Source organism: Protopterus annectens, chromosome 1.part2, assembly GCF_019279795.1.
Source record: "Protopterus annectens isolate FY-2018-M chromosome 1.part2, PAN1.0, whole genome shotgun sequence".
Classification (NCBI taxonomy): domain Eukaryota; kingdom Metazoa; phylum Chordata; order Ceratodontiformes; family Protopteridae; genus Protopterus; species Protopterus annectens.
In genome coordinates this window covers 629,117,993-629,139,518 of record NC_056727.1, presented here as the reverse complement: position 1 = coordinate 629,139,518, position 21,526 = coordinate 629,117,993, and the positions used below count along the sequence as shown (strand labels likewise).

Below are 21,526 nucleotides of genomic sequence, written 5' to 3'. Positions count from 1 at the left end.
TGTTCAAATTTATTTTACAGTGAATGAGATTTAGTTGTGTGAGACTGGTACAGTAATGCCATCAGGTAGAACATGGTTGCATTAGTAGCGATACAAGTCACTGACCTTAGGGTTATAGATGGTGTTTGGTTTAGGGAATAAATGAGGCCTTGACATTCATCTGTTTAGGATTAGAGTTAGATTTATGTTTAAGGGCAGGTATAATCTTAGAGATAAGGTCAGCTTTGGGATTATGATTAGGTTTAGGGGGTTAGGGCTAGGCTCATATTGAGGGTTAAATTTAGAGTTATAATTATTTACATTGCTGTATTTTGTGTGTTTAAAGTGTATTCTTGTTCAGACAAAATGTTTTTTGAATGCTTGCTGTTTTGATTTAATTATATTTATTTGGAAGAGTATGTTCAAATTGGAGACCTATCCTAAAATTAAAATATACAGTGCTGTGTGCCCTTAAACACGAATATTTCCTGACTTGTTTCTACCAGAGGTGAAGGTGATATTACAGGGTATGGGAAAATGGATATGCTTTTCGGAGTAATCCATTTACCCACTTACTGGATTAGAAACTACACTTGACCTTGTGATATTAGGCTGCTATTTTAGTGATTCTGCACTAGGCTCTTTCTTTAAAATATAACAATTGGAACTTGTTCAACTGTTTCTTTCCTCCTGATTACCTGCTTTACCTGCCTTGTGAGTAATGAAGGAAAATCACAAACTTTTGATGTGAGATGAATCCATGTTGTTCACTTCTCAGAAGTGTGCTGCATAGCATCTGAAGTTTTGTTCATTTATTTATTTTAAGGCTTGATAATTTGGACATGTCCTACTACTGATTTTATGGAGCAGAGATAATGTACTAAATACAACTGATTAAAACAGACTGGTGTTTTTAATCTGGAAGAATTCCAAACAAAATGAAGTGCTGCCTTTATATCCTCCTTTACTATTGTTTGCGTCTTGTTATTATTATTGTGTTATAGTTTAATTCTAATCTCCTAGAACAAGGCTCTCAGTGAAGGACAACAACTCTTAACAGCAGAGCTTGCCAAAGATGCAAGTGTTTATTTTTGCTTTTGTCGTATCAATACATTTTTTTTGTTTCAGTCTAAACTTCTTATGTCAGTCCCCACAAGTTTTCTATTCAGCAACTTCCTTAACAATTTGTCTTTATCATTGCCTATCATCAAACATTTCTCTCTGGTGGTTTTGGCATGTGTTTTGATGCAATGACTGATGTATGATTTGTGGTCATTGATTACTGGGGAATTTATTTTTACCTCCTTGTTACCAGGGAGCTGATGAGTACAGTTCTATTAGGCAGAAGGTCCATGAGCAACACACCTGTGTGCACATCCTTGCAGGTACCTGATGGCATCAGCAAGTACAACATAGCCTGTAAGTCGACTACCCTCCACCACTTTCAGTAGAGGCCATCTTATAATACAAGGACCCTCATCTTCACTCTACAGGAGTATAGCTAAACTCAAACATTAACTCTGGCTATGCTATCTTGATCATCACTTTCACTGTATGTAAAACAGAATTCATTCTGCTGTAACCAGCTGTCCTTTGACTATAATAGTGGACTGACTATAGGCACAGTGTCATAAATGGAGAAGAATTTATTTGTGCTAGTGTTCAGATTTTCTTGTGGTTTGTCAGCATACATTTGATTGCAGCTAGGTGCTCATTTCTTTATCCTACTGATGTCACAGGATATTGAATCTCGATTTTTTATATACTGCTGCTGTTAATAGGTTCTCCGATGTTGCACAACTCTGTGAAAAGGGATGAAGTAAGTTTGTGTTTTGTTTTAAGCTCTCTTTTTTTCTCCAAGCTTTTGCAACCTTAGAGTACATTTAGAGACTGGGGGTGGGGCTGGGGGTGCAGGAGTTAGCCCTTTGCAAAAATTATTTATTTTAGTAAAATATTTCTTGATGTCAGTTTAAGAACTTACATAATATGCAGGTATAGTATGTTTAGCGTACAAATCTTCATTTTAGACCCAATGCAGACAGCCTGGTATAGGATATCTTTTTACTCTACCAGTGATCTGGGTTTGAACAGCATTTTTCCTCCACCTGGCTGGAAGCCTATGGGGGGAGGTGGCAACAGCAGAACAGCCTGTGGTCAGTGCTTCTTCTTTAAGGAGAGGAGTGCGTCCTACCCTCTGAATACTTACCTGCAGCTGGATGGAAGGATGCCAACAAGAGCCGAGGTGTATAATATGTCAGTAGTTGTTACCATGGCAGAATGATAGCATGTTCGTAGAAGCACATATGATGCTGCAATGATATATTTCACACATCCCCTTAAGGAAAACAAGAGCACACAAGTAAAAGTAGGTGCTACCTCCAGTATATGATTTTTTCCCCTCTTTGTCCTCATATGTGAGGACTGTAAATAGTGAAATTAATGAGCTGGGATATTGAAGCCATATATCAACAGTCACAGTGTAGAAAAATAAACATTTAAAATGGTAGTCATACTGTTTATTGAATCTTGGTTGATCGAATTTAATATACTGACAGTGAACTTCTGTAAATATAACTTCCTCAAATGTATAGATGGTTGGTGGATACATGTGGGTACTTTTCCAAATATTGCCATGCCAGATAACCTTGGAGTCAGAACATAAAAGCAGGATGACTGGGGAGGTAGGTAATGGGGCTAATATTAAGATGCTGAGAGACAGCAGTGTAGTCAGGATTTTTGAAATGGTACATCCACATCCATAATGTAGCCATGTGTGTGTGTGTATCTGTATATGTGTATATACTAAAGAGGATGACTATGTTTGATGAAAGGATGACAGAATCTTATATATTAGTGATAATAAGGAATTCTAAGGAATTATCTATTTTACCTTAGTATAATACAGGATCTTTCATGTTAGCATTTTCAGCAGTTCTGAAGTTACGGATAGCAGACTGCTGTTCTGCACTTACCTGCATCATTTGTATTACAGGACAAGAATTACATCAAAGAAATGTTTTTTTTCTCCAGAATCCCTTAACGCGACATTAAATATTTGTTATTACCTTCACAAGGAGCAGTGGTCTGAGTTACTTACAGCTTCATAGTCTGCTAGCTCCAGTCTGGCCTTGTTTTGCATTGTTCGCTTGCACAGGTAAACAGCTGAGAAAAAAAAAAAAGAAGAAAGCTATTTACTCTGATTACTTTTATACAAAAGGAAGACACATGATTAAAGCACAAACTCTTTTATATGGCAACAATAAAGCTGTAAATCGTTACTATATCAACATCCAAAATGTTGCCACAGCTGTTTTCTAGGGAGACTTTGCCATCTACATATTCAATGTGGCCATTAAGATACATCTCCACAGCTTTTAGTAAATAAATAAAGTTGCCCCAAGTTAAAAGAAAGAAAAAACTGAACGTTCCATTTTCTTACTGTCTCTGTACTTGTCATCAGTTGTATCATAGATTTAGAAGGCTCTACTGTGGAATGCTAAGTTACACTTTTAGCTTTAGCCTGGGATTCATTAACAAGTGTGTAAGGTTTGTGTGGAATTCTAAGTTACACTTTTACCTTTAGCCTGGGATTCATTAACAAGTGTGTAAGGTTTGTGTGGAATGCTAAGTTACACTTTTAGCTTTAGCCTGGGATTCATTAACAAGTGTGTAAGGTTTGTGTGGAATGCTAAGTTACACTTTTACCTTTAGCCTGGGATTCATTAACAAGTGTGTAAGGTTTGTGTGGAATGCTAAGTTACACTTTTAGCTTTAGCCTGGGATTCATTAACAATTGTGTAAGGTTTTTATGGAATGCTAAGTTACACTTTTAGCTTTAGCCTGGGATTTATTAACAATTGTGTAAGGTTTGTGTGGAATGCTAAGTTACACTTTTACCTTTAGCCTGGGATTCATTAACAAGTGTGTAAGGTTTGTGTGGAATGCTAAGCTACACTTTTACCTTTAGCCTGGGATTCATTAACAAGTGTATAAGGTTTGTGTGGAATGCTAAGTTACACTTTTACCTTTAGCCTGGGATTCATTAACAATTGTGTAAGGTTTGCGTGGAATGCTAAGTTACACTTTTACCTTTAGCCTGGGATTCATTAACAAGTGTGTAAGGTTTGTGTGGAATGCTAAGTTACACTTTTAGCTTTAGCTTGGGATTAATTAACAAGTGTGTACGGTTTGTGTGGAATGCTAAGTTACACTTTTAGCTTTAGCCTGGGATTCATTAACAAGTGTGTAAGGTTTGTGTGGAATGCTAAGTTACACTTTTATCTTTAGCCTGGGATTCATTAACAAGTGTGTAAGGTTTGTGTGGAATGCTAAGTTACAATTTTAGCTTTAGCCTGGGATTCATTAACAATTGTGTAAGGTTTGTGTGGAATGCGAAGTTACGCTTTTAGCTTTAGCCTGGGATTCATTAACAAGTGTATAAGGTTTGTGTGGAATTCTAAGTTACTCTTTTAGCTTTAGCCTGGGATTCATTAACAAGTGTATAAGGTTTGTGTGGAATTCTAAGTTACTCTTTTAGCTTTAGCCTGGGATTCATTAACAATTATGTAAGGTTTGTGTGGAATGCTAAGTTACACTTTTAGCTTTAGCCTGGGATTCATTAACAAGTGTATAAGGTTTGTGTGGAATGCTAAGTTACACTTTTACCTTTAGCCTGGGATTCATTAACAAGTGTGTAAGGTTTGTGTGGAATGCTAAGTTACTCTTTTAGCTTTAGCCTGGGATTCATTAACAAGTGTATAAGGTTTGTGTGGAATGCTAAGTTACTCTTTTAGCTTTAGCCTGGGATTCATTAACAAGTGTGTAAGGTTTGCATGGGGCCTGGATGACTGCAGCGTGTTGCTCATCATACTTACATAATTCCAAGCATTGTCTCATGGTCAGTAGCAGTGCATGCGGTGCTGGGAGCATTAGCACACAATGTAAGCAAAAGGTCCTTAAGGCTTACCTACAGGCAAACATATCATGCTAACAAGGGCAGACAGTTTATATATAGTAAAAGCAAGTGAGCTTTAAGCATGTAGATGGAGGAGACATTAAATTGGGCTAATATACACAGAATACAATGTGAATCATACAGGGGTAATTATGAAGCGAGTAAATTTAAAAAGTGTACTTAATGCATTCAAATGAGATGATGCCACAACGAAACAATTTTTCAATAGAAAGACATCCATTTTGGTGCATTTATTTTGTTTTCAGCCTGAGCCAATTTGGCATATTTTTTAAGGTCTTCATATCCAATGCACAAGGTACAAGCTCGATCCTGACCTCCGGCCAATGTCTGTTTTGAGTTTGCATATCTCCTTGTGTCTCTGTGAGGATCCTCCCACTTCTGAAGAACATGCTGAGTGTTTCCTTCTCAAACTCACCAATGAATGGAGCTGTGGGCAACAGCACAGACTCTACATAGTGCCCTAGGAGGAAGAATTGTACAGACTAACTAATGTGGTGTGCAGTATCTTCAAGATAGGAGAACACAGATCACAGATTGCCTGCTGTGGCAGGGCTAGCCACTCGATGATGGCTTTAGGTGATTCGGTCATGTTGACTAATGTCTTCAAATGGGCATGAGTGGTTACCGGTGATAAAGGGTTGAGCACCCAGCCTACTCCAACCTACACCAGGGACTCATGCTAATAGTGGGAGGGGAGTATGTGCCCCAACTGGCCAGTGTGTGTGCCCCCCATAAAGCCCAGCATCTTTGGATCAATAAGCTACTGGGTGTTGCCCATCCTTGTTCTGTTGAGCAAAAGGCGAATGTAAAACTAATCATGAACTGAGAATTGCTACACTCGATGTAGGTTCACTTAGAGGACGCAGCTTGAAAGTGGATGAAATGATGATACAGAGGAGGCTGGACATCCTATGTATTCAAGAGACAAGATGGAAGGGCAGTGCAGCAAAGCCACTTGGCTTGGGATCCAGAGTATACTACTCAGGAAGAGGACAGGCTAGAAATGGTGTGGAAGTTGTGGTAAGAAAAAGGCGTCAGAAGGCACTGAGGAATGTCATCAGAATTAGTGACAGACTCATGGCAATCAGACTACATGACAGGACAGCATTCATAATCTCAGCCTATGTCCCACAGCAGGGTTGTGATAGTGAGGAAAAGAGTGCATTTAAACAGCAGTTGTAGGACAACATGAATTAGTGTTGATAATGGATAACTTGAATACACATATTGGGACAGACAGAACAGGATATGAGGACTGCCTGAGTCCACATAGGTGAAGCAACAAGAATAAAGAAAGAGAGGCCATTCTAGATTTCTGTCTGGCAAATGGCTTGATAGTAACCAAGACATGGTTCAGAAACAGACACAGTCACAAGATCACATACAAGAGTAGCCAACATGCAACTCAGGTAGGCTTTCTCCTAGTAAGGAAAATATACTGGGGTAGAATCCATGATTGCAAAGTCATCCCCAGTAAAACAGTCGTCCCACAGCATAAACTACTGGTTGCCACAATCAGCTGCAAGCAGTGGTCATAGAAGGCTCTAAGATCAAGAGAGACAAGGCTGAAGACCAGGAAGTTGACTGAGGAGAAAGTACAAAGAGTTCAAGAAATTACTCAGGGCTCTAGCACCCCAAGAACAGGAGGAAATAATTGGAGCTGAAGAAGAATGGCAGTGCCTCAAAACAGCATGTGTGAGGACTAATGAACAAATATGTGGCTGAGCCAGGTATGGAAATAAGGTACATAAGAAAAGCTGGTGTTGGAATGCAGAAGTCCAGAAAGTCATCAAAAGAAAGAAGGAGTCTAGGAAAAAAGTTGGACATAGAAAAAACAGTCCAGGTTAGGAAGGAATACTGGTTGGCTAACAAAGAGGCTAAGAAATGAGTTGCAATAACAGAGAACAGGACATCAGAGTCACTCTACCAGCTTCTGGAAAGTGACTCAGTAGATGGCACAAAGAAACTTTATCAGGTTGCAAGGCAAAGACAGAAAGATAAAGAAAACAGACACCCTTTATAAGGGATGCCAGCAACAGCCTGCTGACCAGTCCACAGGACTTCAAAGACAGATGGAAGGAGTATTTTCCAGCAGCTTCTGAATGAAGAAAACCCCACAGAAGCTGTACTGCCCCAGACACAGCCTACGATGAGAAAAGAAGAGGAGCCCACCCTAGAAGAAGTAAGGACAGCACTAAGGAAAATGAAGTCAGGAAAAGCAGCAGGCTCAGAAGAGGTCTCAGCAGATATGATGAAGATGTTGGGTGAGATAGGAGAGGAATGGCCCCAAGGGTACTCATAGCAGTGTGGGAAAAAAGGCATATCCCAGATGACTGGAGAATAAGCATACCCATGCCAATATACAAGAACAAAGGGGACATCCACAACTGCAGTCAGTACAGAGGCAGCAAACTCCTGTCACACTGTATAAAAGTTCTGGAGAGGGTGATTGATAAACGGATATGAAGAGTAGTAGAAAGTAAGATGGGAGATGGGCAGCTCAGATTCAGTTCAGGATACAGCAGCATAACTGACCCAGTGTTTGCAGTGAGACAGATAGTTTGGAAGAAGCTATTGATGAGGAAAGAGTCCAACTGGGCATTCCTAGACATGGAGAAAGCATATGACAAGGTCCCAAGTAAGCTGATTTGGGCAGTAGTGTTGTGGTTTGAAGCCCAGAAACATTGGCAGAATTAGACCCAATGACTCAAGTATGAACAGTGTTCTGTCTCACACAGGGGTTCCCACTGGGAGTGGATGTGCACCAGGGTTCAGCTATTAGCCCACTGCTCTTTACACTGCTGATGGACAACATTAGCAAAGAGGTCACAGGGGACAGATCAACAAAGCTGCTGTTTGCAGATGATGTGGCATTACAGCATACTCTAAGCAAGAATTTCAGCAAAGAAAAGGGGAATAGGGGAATGGAATGCAAAACTGAAGTCACATGAGATGAAACTAAGCACAGATAAGACAGTGATAATGGCAGCAAATTGGGAAATCAGAAGAAACTGAGAATTCAGATAGAAGGGAAGATAGTAGAACAGGTTAATAGCTTCAAGTATCTGGGAGGGGTGGTTCATGGAAAGGGAAGTCTGAATGAAGAGGTCAAAGCTAGAATCAGTGGGCATGCAGCCAACTGGAATAGGGTGTTAGGTGTAGTGAATGACAGAATGCCAAAGAAGCTGAAAAGTAAGGTGTACAAAACAGTGGTGTGACCAATACTGCTGTATGGTATGGAAACATGGGCAGTAAAGGCAGAGCAGATGAGGAAGTTAGAGGTGATGGAAATGAAGTGTCTGAGAAGGGTGGCAGGATGAACACTGTGGGACAGATGAAGAAATGAGGACATAAAAGCAGAAGACAAAGTAGCTCCAATTACAGAAAAGATAAAAGAGGACAGATTATGGTGGTTCAGACACATGCAGAACGGCAGAGGACAATCCGGTGAAGAATATGTGGGCCAGATAGGAAGAAGGTAAGAGGAAACAAGGATGTCCAGCAAAGCGGTGTATGGATTGTTTGAGAGGAGATCTGTGACAGTCAGGCATGCTTGTTGAAGAAGGCAGGAGTGTGGCATTCAATCAAAACTGATGGTGACAGTTAAGTCAACACCCTGACCCCATGTAGAAAATGGAAAAAGGGGGGTTGATGATGATGATGATGAATGATGGTAATAATAAATAGTCCTGATTCCAAATGTTTACTCATGTAACCTAAAAATGGGCATGATAACAACAGATGTGAGAGGGCACAAGGCATCATTTTAAGAAAAGGTAGTAAATGTAACATTAATGTTGATAACATTCTGAGGTGAGCTAACAGCAAGGACAGTGGATACATCATGTGTAATTTGCATACAGTGCAGTTACTGGATATAACATGTATATAGAGGGAATATATGTGTCATAACTGATTGTAGTACTGTGCCTTTCACGTCATCTTGTATAAACAAGGCATGATCTGCACAGCAGCTGTGCCATGCACAGCCAAAGGGGACATTTTAACATTTGTCCCTTGACAACCATAGAGACGGGGTATATTACATTGTTACATATCTTAGACAGGAATGTGCTTTATATACTTGTGCAAGATAATCAGTAATAAAATAACAATTAAAATACAAAAGTGACAAATAACAACACAGATCAGATGACAGTGCAGTAGCTTAATATCTCCATTTGTAAAAGGAACACATCTATTGCAGGATTATACTGGGCATGTTCACAAGACATTAGAGGAAACACTGCCATAACATCATGTAAACAACACAAACACATATATTATTTGTATTAATAATAAAATACAATTGAGAGTAATAACTTTGTGTAGTGCTGTTTGTGTGTAACATCAATACAATACTCCACCAATGATGTCATTGCATCCTTTGATTGTGTTGCAATTTGTATGAGATAAAAGGCCTGGTGGAGGTTTTTCCCACTGTGACTGTACACATTATAGCACTTGTGGATGTCATTCATGCATAACAGCATTATGACAGGAAATGCTTACAGAAAGTGAATGTGGGTTTTGAACACCATATTGTGTGACATCAGAAGCTGCATCATATTGGGGAGAATGAATACACCACTGGTGCTACAAGTGTGAGATATTTTGGTATTTGAAGCTATGATATCATTTTATTGCTGCAAGAGAGATGTGTGCCTGTCATATATTTAAAATGGTGTTGCTACATGTGTGCTCCTCACACAACACTGCCCGCTGCTAGGTATACCCAGACACATGTGATACGTAATGCATTTGTCACTGGCACAATGTGTGGATAATTAAAGATTTGAACACATGCCTTACTAAGGCACCAGCATACAGAGCAAACTCTCATGTCCTCAATCCATAGGAAAAGCCTAAGTAGTTTTTATGGAAAAGCAAATATCATCCCAATGGCAATCAACATTATCAAAGAAAGCATTTTTGGATGAAAAAGAAGCAGAAATAATTATAATTGGAATCCCCATCCATACATGTATACAAGGCTGACAACATTGTTACCTACCTGCACATGCACAGACATTGTCACATAACTCAGTCTAAAGAGTAATGGCTAGATTTGAACAGGCTACCTAATATCACAAGATACAGAACACTGCCTGAGTCACACATGCCACAAAATATGTGCGTTCACACTTGTGGAGTGCACATTTGAATGCATGGCATATATAAATGTGCTTCTAAAAATGCATGAAAGTGGCTGACGTGCACAGAAACCCTACACAGCCACACATACTATATGTATTAGAAGCCTTCTCTACATAGCATGACAAACACCCACAGCCAGTAGTAAATGATTACTGGATTCAAACCTCCTCTCTCTGTACTTACACTATCTAAAAAGCACAGTATCAATAGCCAGTGCCACAGGATAACTCACATGAGCAGTTTGATGTTGTCATTTTGATAGGATGATGTAAACATTATGCTTTGAAAACTGTTTATTGCCTGGGGTTAATACCTCTGCCAAGGAAAATACATCTCCTGAGTGGAAGTCTACATAAAGAATGCTGCCACACACACAATTGTAAATGGCAGTACATACAATGACATTAGTTACTCCTTGTGGATTCAAAACCACTATCTGTTGATTTATACAACCTATACAATACAGAATTAGCTCCAGCCACCAAAGGAAAAGTCTGAGTTGTAAATGCACAGTGTGTAATTTTGACAAGCTGACCTCTTCAGTAGGATGGAGAAAATATGTTTATGGTAAAAGTGGGATAAGGGGATGTGGACATCCATTCTCATGTTAAAATCCTCCCCTGACTGGAAGTTGATACAGCACATGTCTTCAGGAAGCTATATGTAACAAACATTAAACCACAGGCAATTTCCTCACTGTGAGATTTGAACCTCCTACCTAGCTAGGTCATATAATATAGAAAATAAAGTATAATCTGCAAGTGCCACAAGACAAGTCTGACTCTTAAAAATATATAGTGCACTTTTGACAGCATGATCTCATCACTACATTGCAGATAAGATGTTTGTGCTACAAGTGGGGCAAACTGCAGAGGGAGATGTGTTCAAATTTAATGTTTTTTTCTGAGTGGAAGTGGATACATAACATCTGTTGTTGAAGCTTTACTTCCATCCACTAGAACAACACAGACACCCAAGTTTACCACTGTTAGATTTGAAATACCTACCTAAGCAGTTACACAATGCTGAGAGCACAGTATTAACCACAAGCACCATAGCAGTAGTCTGACTCTTATGGAGAAAGAGTGCACTTTTGACAGGATGACCTCTTCATTGTGTTGAAGAGAAGATGTTTTTGGTAAAACTAGGATGAGGGGATGGTAAAATACTCAACAAGGTTACATTTTTCTCCTGATTGGAAGTTGATACAACATATCAGTTCAGAAAGCTATGTTGTTGTTGTTGTTTGTCTTTCGGCTTTTCCCGGTTAGGGGTTGCCACAGCGGAACTCTGGTCCGCTAATGATTGGCAGTTGTTTTTTGTGGTATTGAGTTGCCAGCCCGATGCCCGACCTTCAACAAAGGCATGCCCATTCAATGCATGTCTTTCGAACGCCCACTCGACCACGGGGAGGACATGCAGACTCCACACAGAAGGCACTCCCAACCCAAGCCGAGAATTGAACGGGAGAACCTCTTGCTGTGAGGCAACAATGCTACTGCTATATGCACCTGATATTGCAGCCATACACACAAGTTCCCCATCGGGAAAAATGAAGTTCCTACCTATCTATTTACACAATCTGGAGAGCATGTTATTAGCTGCAAGTGCCAGAGAAGTCTGACTCTTGAAGGGAGAGAATGGACTTTTGATAGGATGACCTCATCAGTGTGCTGCAGAGAGGAAGTTTCTGTTGAAAGTGGGATAATGTGCATAGGGACCTGTGTCCAAAGTTAAATGTATTCTCCTCACTAAAACTAGACATAGTACATTTGACACTGACATGTTATTTACCTGTCACTAGACCTCCCCCACAAGTTCCCTGCAGTGAAAACTGGACCTCCTACCTATCTAGTTACACAATCTAGAGCACACAGTATTAGTCACAAGCTCACAGTATTCTGAAGGTAATGATGTGAAAAAGCACATTTGTAATTAGTAAATATTCACTGTTTGGAACAGCTGGTGTGCATCACAGGTTTTGGGACAAATGCATGTGTGTGGACATGATCTAATGTGGACAGGCATGTGCTTGACCCATGCAAATGACATACTTATCTGCTAAGATGTATATACTGTCCCTCATGTACATTGTGTCACTGTGAGGTCATGTACCGGTTTCGCAGTATGAGATGCCAAAGAAAATCACAGTTGTAAACCAGTGGATTTGCAATCAAGTATCCTGTCACTCCATTCCAGGATGATTGCATGGGAATGGTGAACATTTATAATTCATTGTCACTTGTCTTGTCTCATGCTTGCACAATGTGCATTAACAACACAAACAGCCACTTCCTAAATATGACAGTGCACTGCAGAATAACAGTGATGGATTATGTGTGACTAGGTTACCAAACATTGTAGCACAGATGCAAGTGTAACCATTGGAGACATATGTTAGTATACTGACTTAAATAGTTAACATGACTCTGAAATCTGGATAACTTGTAGCCAAAATTCAGTGCAGATATACAGACATTGTGCAACCTAAAGAAATAATTATTGTTGTAAATATTTTAATCTCTGCCAAAGCACAGCACTGCCAAGCTCAATTGCACTGCTGATGGCAAAGTATTAGTGCATGCACAATTATATCTTGAGGTGTTGAACTTAGAATGGGAATTAGTAGTAGCCTATGGTGCTTTATGCTGACTGTTTTCCACTAACAGGTACTATGCACATATGACCATGTCTGAATCTGATGGAATACAAAACAGATAAGTGGATAGTCTTGTTTCAGGTGTCATTATTCATGCATTTGTCATGTCATTATTTATTCTTTATATGTATGCTACAGGTGCATTATGAAATACATGAGGGACCAAGCATGTTATTGCTGGTGAAAACATGGCTTATGAAAACAGTTTGGAATCAAGGGAGTTTACTAGATGACACAGAAGGAGTGTGGACAATGGCTGACAGGAATACACAATACCGGCATATGAACACATTAGCTCATGTTTTTTTTTTTTTTTTTTGCACATATTTCTGCTGTGTTACTGTTTCCTTTACCAGCATAATTATCCTTGCAAGATCTGTACAACACAGGCTTCATAAGGGCAAGCATATTAGTACAGCAGTAGGATAATGATGTGTTAAGAAAAGGTATAGTCAGCATTTACACCCACAGAAGTCATACAAAACATTCAAAAACAGTTGGACATACATCTGGATTTAAACCTTCAGAGTATTGTAAGAAAAGTCTACAGACCTTAGTATTATCTAAACATACCACGTAGGAACTCATATTTCACAAAGTCCCCATGTGACAACAGATTGCAGACAAGGAGAATGTATGTATTACTCTTCATTACCCTTATCACAACTGTAAGCTGTGCATTCATCTCTTCAGCTTGATAAAAAGTAGGTTAACCTGACTAAACATAGCTAAGCACAAAGCATGAAGGGCACCACAGTAATGTGGATGAAGGAAAAACATGTGGATTTTGCCATAAGCTGTGTACTTCCATTTAGCCTCAGCTGCAGCTGATGCTTGTTGCCAGACATTGTGCAAATGCAAAGGAGGAAGACTAATGACACAGAAGGGAGAAGATATACAGACAGGGTGAGAGGGAGGCAGGGACAAAGTAGCTTATGACATAAGCAGGGTAATGTTGGCTCATAACAATATGTAGGCAACAGCTACTTATAAAACAGTCAGTAACACTTTGCTAATGCCTGGATTAGAATCACTGAAAGAATGCAAAAGTCTGTCTATAGATCTCATCATGGCACAAAGGAACTCCTATGCCACACAATTTACATAACACAATTGAAGGACAATGACCACTTACTGAAGTAGAAGAGGTGAACAAAAAGACAGATAGACTGCAACAGCATTTTTTCTGGGGCATGTAGAACCATCTGTATGGTAAGTCTCCCTTACTTATACCTGCATTATTAAACTGACAGCAATAAAGTGCTTGCTATAGGGAGAAAAAGAAGGGATAAGAGTGTCCAATCAGCATTAAGACACAAGCAAGGTAAGAGTGGCTTACTAAGTCTCCATGTCAGGGCTACGATGGTTTTACAAATGTTTTCTTCCTGCACTATTCAAATTGTATGTTAATGAAATGTTGTAAATGGAGAGAAATACAAATATTTGCAGTAAACTATATGTTAGGAATATAAAATATCATGAAATAATAATTTCACGTACAGCTGTAATTGAACTAAAGACATTATGCAAAAAACATCAGTCTGTAGACAGGAGAATTATCTCAACACATCACATAGGAGCTTCTAGCCTGTTACATCCAGCAGCCTAACTAAGCACTCTTCCCAATAGTGCCTGTACTCTACTTTTCTCCTGTATTCCTATAGTGCAGCAGATTTAAGTAAAATTGCAAGAAAGCAACCAGACTACTGTAGCAAAAATTAAAATTTTCAGCTTTTGCCATGGGAAGTTAAATGGCATTCACCACTTCTCTGCACCGATGTGTGATGCAAAATGCTTAGGACAAAAAAGGGAGTCTTTTTGATGGGCCGTTTCTGGCCATATAAGTTGTATGCATTTTTTTTTTTTTTTTACAACATTAAACATGAGAAAAGAGGTTGCTAGGATAGTGGTGAAAATGGGTGGTAAGCAGAGGGTAGGGCATAGGGAAAAGAATACAAGAATTTGCAGGAGAGTGTTAGCAGAGCACCATAGCTACCTACTTCTTTACAACATAAATATAAAATTGTACAAAAAATGCCATGATTTTGGAGAGTCATCACACGAGGGATGGATGGTAGCAACAGAATAATATTGTAAAGCCAACTAGACCAAATCAAGTGTGTTAACATGATACATAGGTATAGTGGAGAGCCATGGGGTGTAATTCTTTTCTGGGACAGGACCCAATTTTTTTTTTTTGGAGAGGGAGTGATGTTGCGAAAGGTTCTTAGGAATGAAAGGGTCAGGTTGATAGGTAGGTTAGGTAGCAGACACAGACATACATAACATACAAGACAAACAGGGATGGTGGTGGACACAAAAGTTGGGGGGGTCACTATGATTTGGGAGGTGTATACACATGCAGCCTGAGAACTGTGAGACTCTAGATCTCGCCCTCAGAACTGTCATCACTATCTCCAGAATCAGTACTGGATGTGTCATAATTTTGGCAATATGACACAGGCCTTTTTAACACTGCTGATTCAGACACCAAAGCCCATCTTCAGAAATGCTCTCAGCCATCCCTGTCAGCTCCTGTTGGGTGACAAAATCTCCAACTTCACTACTACTGCTACAAGAGGGTACCACTGCACCAGCAGCTAAGGCAGAGCTACCTGACACAGGTGGAGCAGGTAGGGCAGAGGTTGTGGGGACAATGCTGACAGGTTGTGACCCAGATGTGCTGGGTGTCTGTGCTGCTTGTGGTGGTGCCATCGCAGAAACTTGTGGAAGTATGGTGTGCTGAACCTCAGTGGTTGGTCTACCTCCCTGTGCTGATGTTCATTTTGTTTTCAGCAGCAATGTATAAGAAAAAAAAGTTGAGATAAATGATAAGGAGACAAAAAAGAGATAATTAGATCAATGGCATGTCACATTCATTAGTTATTTTAATACATAAAAGAATATGACAAATATATCTTAATCCAGATATGATGGGAAGGCACAAATGAGTTATAAAATCAATTTGATCTGATTAACAGAATCATTTATTTCACTGTGCCATGTCAGATATCTGCTTCTAAGGTAAAAACTGCATTTGAAAATATTAAATTGTTAATGCCATGCAGTACGAAAAGTTTAAATATTTTATAAATATTTGCATGTGAAAAAAATCAAATATCTGTTTCTCGGTATTGAACTCACACATAATTAATCTGATGTACTCATTGCACAATGCAATAACAAACAACTATTGGAGCAAGTATGTAGGCATGATACAAAAGATAAGGTATGTCTGTTCAAGTTGATAAACAGTGATGGACTGAGAAAGCTTCTGTGCCTTGCAGTCAGAACAGATACAAAATTGCCCTATGTCTCTTTGAGGTGAGTTAGTCTCTCCTAATATACTTGATTTTTTTTTTGCAATCTGTCTTGTAGCTGTACAGTAGAAAAATATATATATATATATGGGTCTCCTGTTTGTTGAAAGTACACTTTATCAACAAACAGAAGGCTGAGCCCACTTCTGCGAAAGTGCAGTACATTGAAATTGCAATTTTGCGAAAGCCGATTCGCCGAATCACGTTACAGTGGGGATAAGGGAATATATCCTTTTCCCCACTGTAGTGCAAACTCGGAGTTAGTATATTTAAGTAGGGGTGTGTGGAGGGCACAGTCCCCCACGTGGGGGCTGCAGCCCCCCTGAATAAATGTGATTTAGTGTTTTTTTTTTTTTGTGTGTTTTTTTCAGTTATTTTGTGTTTCGTGAAAGTGCATTTTCGACAAGGTGCACTTTCTCAAAAGTGATTTTGATAGTTTACATTGCGATGAAATGTAATTTTGATGGATCACTATAGATCCATATATATATATATATATATATATATATATATATATATATATATATATATATAAAAGCATAATGAATAACTGCCTTGGCTGGCTGGCTAATTAATGTCATATCATAGACAGGTTGCTGGTCAGTATACTTACACAACAGAGGGGTGTTTGCAGTCCTTAATTAATCCTCCCATTAACTAAATAAGTCCCTATTGTGCTTCTTCATGTCACTGCAGTGGTGACAACATTGCTTTCCAGTGTATGGATGCCAGTTGCAGTGGAGGCAGCCTTGGCCAAGCTATTCCAAGCCTCAGCCTTACACTGATACTCAGTATATTCTCCCTGCAATAGCCTCCAGCTGTAATGCTTCACGAAAAGTGCCACAAAAATCCTGGATTCCTCAACACCCTTTGTGCTCTAAATGGAACATCATCTTTGCCATCATCAACCAAGTCTGCAGCAGTAAAGCCAGAAATCTGGGTCTTAATTGGCAGCCAGTTCAGATCTCATGTGTAGCAGCTTGAGCACAAGAATGCACAGCCTTATCAACTGCACTTGCAGAACTGGAAACAAAGCAATGGCTCGCCATACCCATTGGCAATGAGTATATCAAGAAGTACAGAAAGTTTTAAAAATGGCATTGAGATTTTTTCATATGTTATGCTCAAACTCTTGAGACATATCCCATAGTTTAATTATGATATTCTTCATGGTGCTAGTTATAATCATGGTTTGGTGGAGGAAAACTGGCATGACTTGCGACATATTGGCACATTGGGAGTCATACACTGGTAAAACTGAGAAGTCCCACCTGAGAATCAAACCCAAGAGAAAAAATGGATAAAATGTTAAACTTTGCACAGGAGAACTTACTACTAATTAGAGATATAGCAATTTAAGAGTGAATGTGCACATACTTAAGAGATGCCTGTATGTCTGCGACTTTACTTAGTCATGGAACTCCATTTCTATGTAAAAGGCAGAGTTTGTGTCTGTAAATGTATCTCAGATGCATGCAGTTGTATGACCTGACTAAGACATGGTAGGTTAGGTTACATACATACTTCATAACTGATCCTGTTATAAACAAATACTTATGATCCCCACTAATACTCAACTCAGAACTAACAGGAACAAAGCTAACTTCAACATACACAACTTCCTATTAGAGCTAAAAGCTTGCAACTGGTCTCCTCTGAAATATTTGCCTCTAGATGAAGCTGTCTCTTACTTTAACAATAAATTCCTTCAAATCCTTGACCACCATGCCCCTACAAGAGTAACAAGAACCAAAACAAAGCCTGCTCCTTGGCTATCCAAAGAAACCAAACAAAAAATGTTACTTAGAAATAGAACATGGGACAAATGGAGAGCTACCAAAAACCCAGCTGACCATGTGACCTTTAAACAACTTAGAAATCAAACAAAGAAACTGATAGTCACTGATAAAAGAAATTACTACTCAAAAGTCCAATATGCACAACATCAAAACCCCAAAAATTCTGGAGAGGTATCAACAAATTACTGCACCCAGGTAACTCCAAAACACCTACACCCTCAAACCTCACTCAGACTTCCCCAATTCAAATTGCTGATGTATTTAACTCAGTTTTCAAAGATACTGTTACTTCCCTAGCTTCATCCTTATCCCCACCATCCATGCAAGCACCCAACTCCTAAACAATAATCCCCTCATTTAAACTACAACCAGTCTCAACAGATCTCATTCATAAATTACTTACCAAGCTAAAACCTTGTACCCCTTCAGCTGACCTCATTCCAGCCGAATACCTACAGATTGCAGCCAAACCACTGGCCTTCCCTGTCTCTATTTTAATCAATCATACCATAACAGAAGGCTGTATCCCAATCCTTTGGAAAGTCTCTCATATCATCCCATTACATAAAGGTGGCAACTTAAATGACCTCTCTAACTTCCGTCCCATAGCCTTACTTTCCCCTTTAGCAAAAATCATGGAAAGATGTATACATAGGCAATTACTTAATCACCTCCTCCAAAACAATCTCCTTGCAGACAGTCAACATGGTTTTAGACCTCATCACAGTACTATTACTGCGCTCTTGTCTTTCACTGACCATATTAATAGAAATCGGAATAACAACTTACTGTCCTCTGCTCTATTCTTAGACCTCTCTAAAGCCTTTGATATGGTCAACCATGCTCTCTTACTTAGCATCTTGAAATCTCTTGCTTTGGACTTTCAGGCTATCCAGTGGTTCTATTCCTATTTAAATAATAGACAACAAGCAGTGCGATGGGAAAATCACTTATCATCTCTTCTTCCTATCAAAATAGGTGAACCACAAGGCTCAATTCTTGGACCTCTCCTCTTTTCTATTTTCATAAACAACCTAGATAAGTCCCTTCCTCAATCAATCTGTATTCAATATGCTGATGATTCAACACTCATATGCTCAGCTTCTTCCATTAATGACCTTCAAAATATCACTCAAAAAGCTTTCACAGCAGCCGAAAACTGGTTCCAACAACATTGCCTCTTACTGAATCCAAAAAAGACTAAACTATTACTATTCGCTCCATCACATAAGTCATCCTCTCTCTCCTTCAATATATCCTCTAACAATGGCACCATAATATCCTCTGATCCTACGACCAAACTTCTTGGTGTCACAATAGACCACAACCTCAACTTTGATTCCCATATTAACTTAACTATCAAATCAATCAATAGAAAACTTGGATCTCTCTACAGACTTAAACCCTTCCTCACTCCCTCAGCCAGAGGTACTTTAGCACAAACCCACCTACTCTCTACCCTATTCTATGCCTCTCCAATCTATACAAACCTAACTAAAAGTAACCTCAACAAACTAGCAACAGCTTACCATAACATAGCCAGATTTGCAACAGGAGCCCCATTTCGTACCCACCATTGCTCTAATCTCAAACAGCTAGGCTGGCTAGAATTACAAAATCATATACGACTTCTGCAACTGACCATTACCCACAAAATCTTTCATCAGCCCACTAATATCATTATACTCTGTTCCCTTATTACTCCATATAAAAACATCTCTGCTACCAAACTACTAGCTGCCTCCAACAAATCCAACAACAAATCTGGGGATAGTCTGTTCTCCAACTGGACTGCACCCATCTGGAACAAACTTCCAAGTGAACTTATGTCTATTACCTCTTTACCTACTTTCAAGAAGCATATAAAATAATGGCTTTATTCCCAGTGGCTCTGCCCTTGTTCTAACCCTGACTAATCCTTTTTTGTTCCATGCCTTTTCCTTTCTCCTGCTAGCTATAACAAGATATTCTCTTACTGTTTCTTTACTTCTCATCTAATCTTGGATTCTCAATACCACTATGATGGATGGATGTTTAAAAGAAGAATCTAATGTACTTTTTCCTGTTGATGCTACTAGTAGTTTTAGACTTTTATGAAAATGTTATGTACTACAGTCTGTCTGTTAATTACACCCTCTGTACAACTATGTTTGCAAAATTATGTCTTACTGTGGAGCTTTTCTCCCCGGGCCTCTACTGAAAATGGACATTAATCCAGCTAGACTAGCCCGGTCAACAAATGTAAAATAAAATAAATAAATAAAATAAATAAATGATATGCAAACCTCAATAATTAGTACAAAATATTGCACACATCATACCTATGTATGTGCATTCTACTTTCTGCCACAGGAATAGTTAGCTGATGTGGAATTTATTCATTAAGTACTACCAGAGCGCTGACAGCTGTCCAACAGTGCCATGCTGGTTTGCACTACAGAAGGCAGCCTAAATTAAATGTTTTCACTTTTTTCCCATAGGAAGTGAACTGTGTGTGTGTTGATGAGTAGAGAGCAAATGCAAAAGGCATTAGGTAAAAATAAAAAAAAAAATTACAGAGAAAAAATGCTGAAAAGAAAACTTAATTCATGCATAGGGTATACTTAGCAATAAACAGAGCAAGGAGTGCATTCATTGTCAATGTCATCCTTCTCACATCTCGTTGATGCATCAGACATTTTATTTCTGGCACAAATTATCAGAACTGTAGTTAATGCCAAACATTGTGAAAGAAGACAGACAACAGCTCAGATGTTGTTAGCAATACTGAGAAAAGTTGAGTTTTAACGAATTTTAAACAATACAATGATATCACAAAATGTGTGTAAATATGTGTTCAGATCCCTCTCTGTAAAATTATCAGTTAATTGGATTCAAACCCTGAATAAGCAGTCTTTTTTGTGTATGTTCTTTCCACTTACACCTTGGGCCACTGAGAAAGTTAACAAAGTGGTGCATTTTCTTGACTGAGCACTATCCAGAGTGCTGATGGACACACTCTGGCATCAGGCTTGATTGTGGTACAGAAGGCAGCCTAAATGACATTTTTCCCTTTTTTCCCTTAGGCAGTGAACTGTAGTTCACTGCTAAGGACTGCTCCAGTCCAGAATGTGCAATGCCAAAGAGTGTGCAAATGATGAAGAGAGGACACAAAATAAATAAATAAATGTACTGAAATACAGGAAACATTATGAAACAAGCAGTTAAAATGTAGAGTTTTGATTTTCCCTCAATTTGTTGTGTTCCAGCATGGACATATGTTCATTAAACATCATTATGTTCACACATCTTTACCATTTCTGGATTAGAACCCCAGGACAACAGGGCAATCACAAGACACAGTTCAGATTCTTATCATTATGCACCACCGACAGTGGACTGCAAAGATAAAAAAGAGGTTACCTATACTCAATATGTGATCGACTGACATTACAGATAAAACAGAAACAATTCCTGGCCTTTATCCTGTGTAATTTGCTGTTAGATGTGTGGGTAACTGTGATACTGGCAACAGGGAAGACAATCTTTCCTCACACAATATAAAAAAGTGCGAACACTGCACCTCTTTGCTTCTCTTTATTTTGTGAACATCATTCCCATTTATTTGCTTCCCTAGCAAGACTGTTGTGTGCTTTGC

The 21,526-nt window shown here is 39.0% G+C and overlaps 1 protein-coding gene across 3 annotated transcripts in view; it reads right to left on the bottom strand.

Moving 5' to 3' along the window:
* RGS7 (regulator of G protein signaling 7) overlaps nt 1-21,526 on the bottom strand; it is a 2,400,584-nt gene that overhangs the window by 646,527 nt on the left and 1,732,531 nt on the right. For all 3 annotated transcript variants that reach the window (XM_044058067.1, XM_044058054.1, XM_044058060.1), the window contains exon 5: nt 3,077-3,141. In XM_044058067.1, the coding sequence (XP_043914002.1) occupies nt 3,077-3,141 (65 nt within the window). The remainder of the gene's footprint in view (nt 1-3,076; nt 3,142-21,526) is intronic.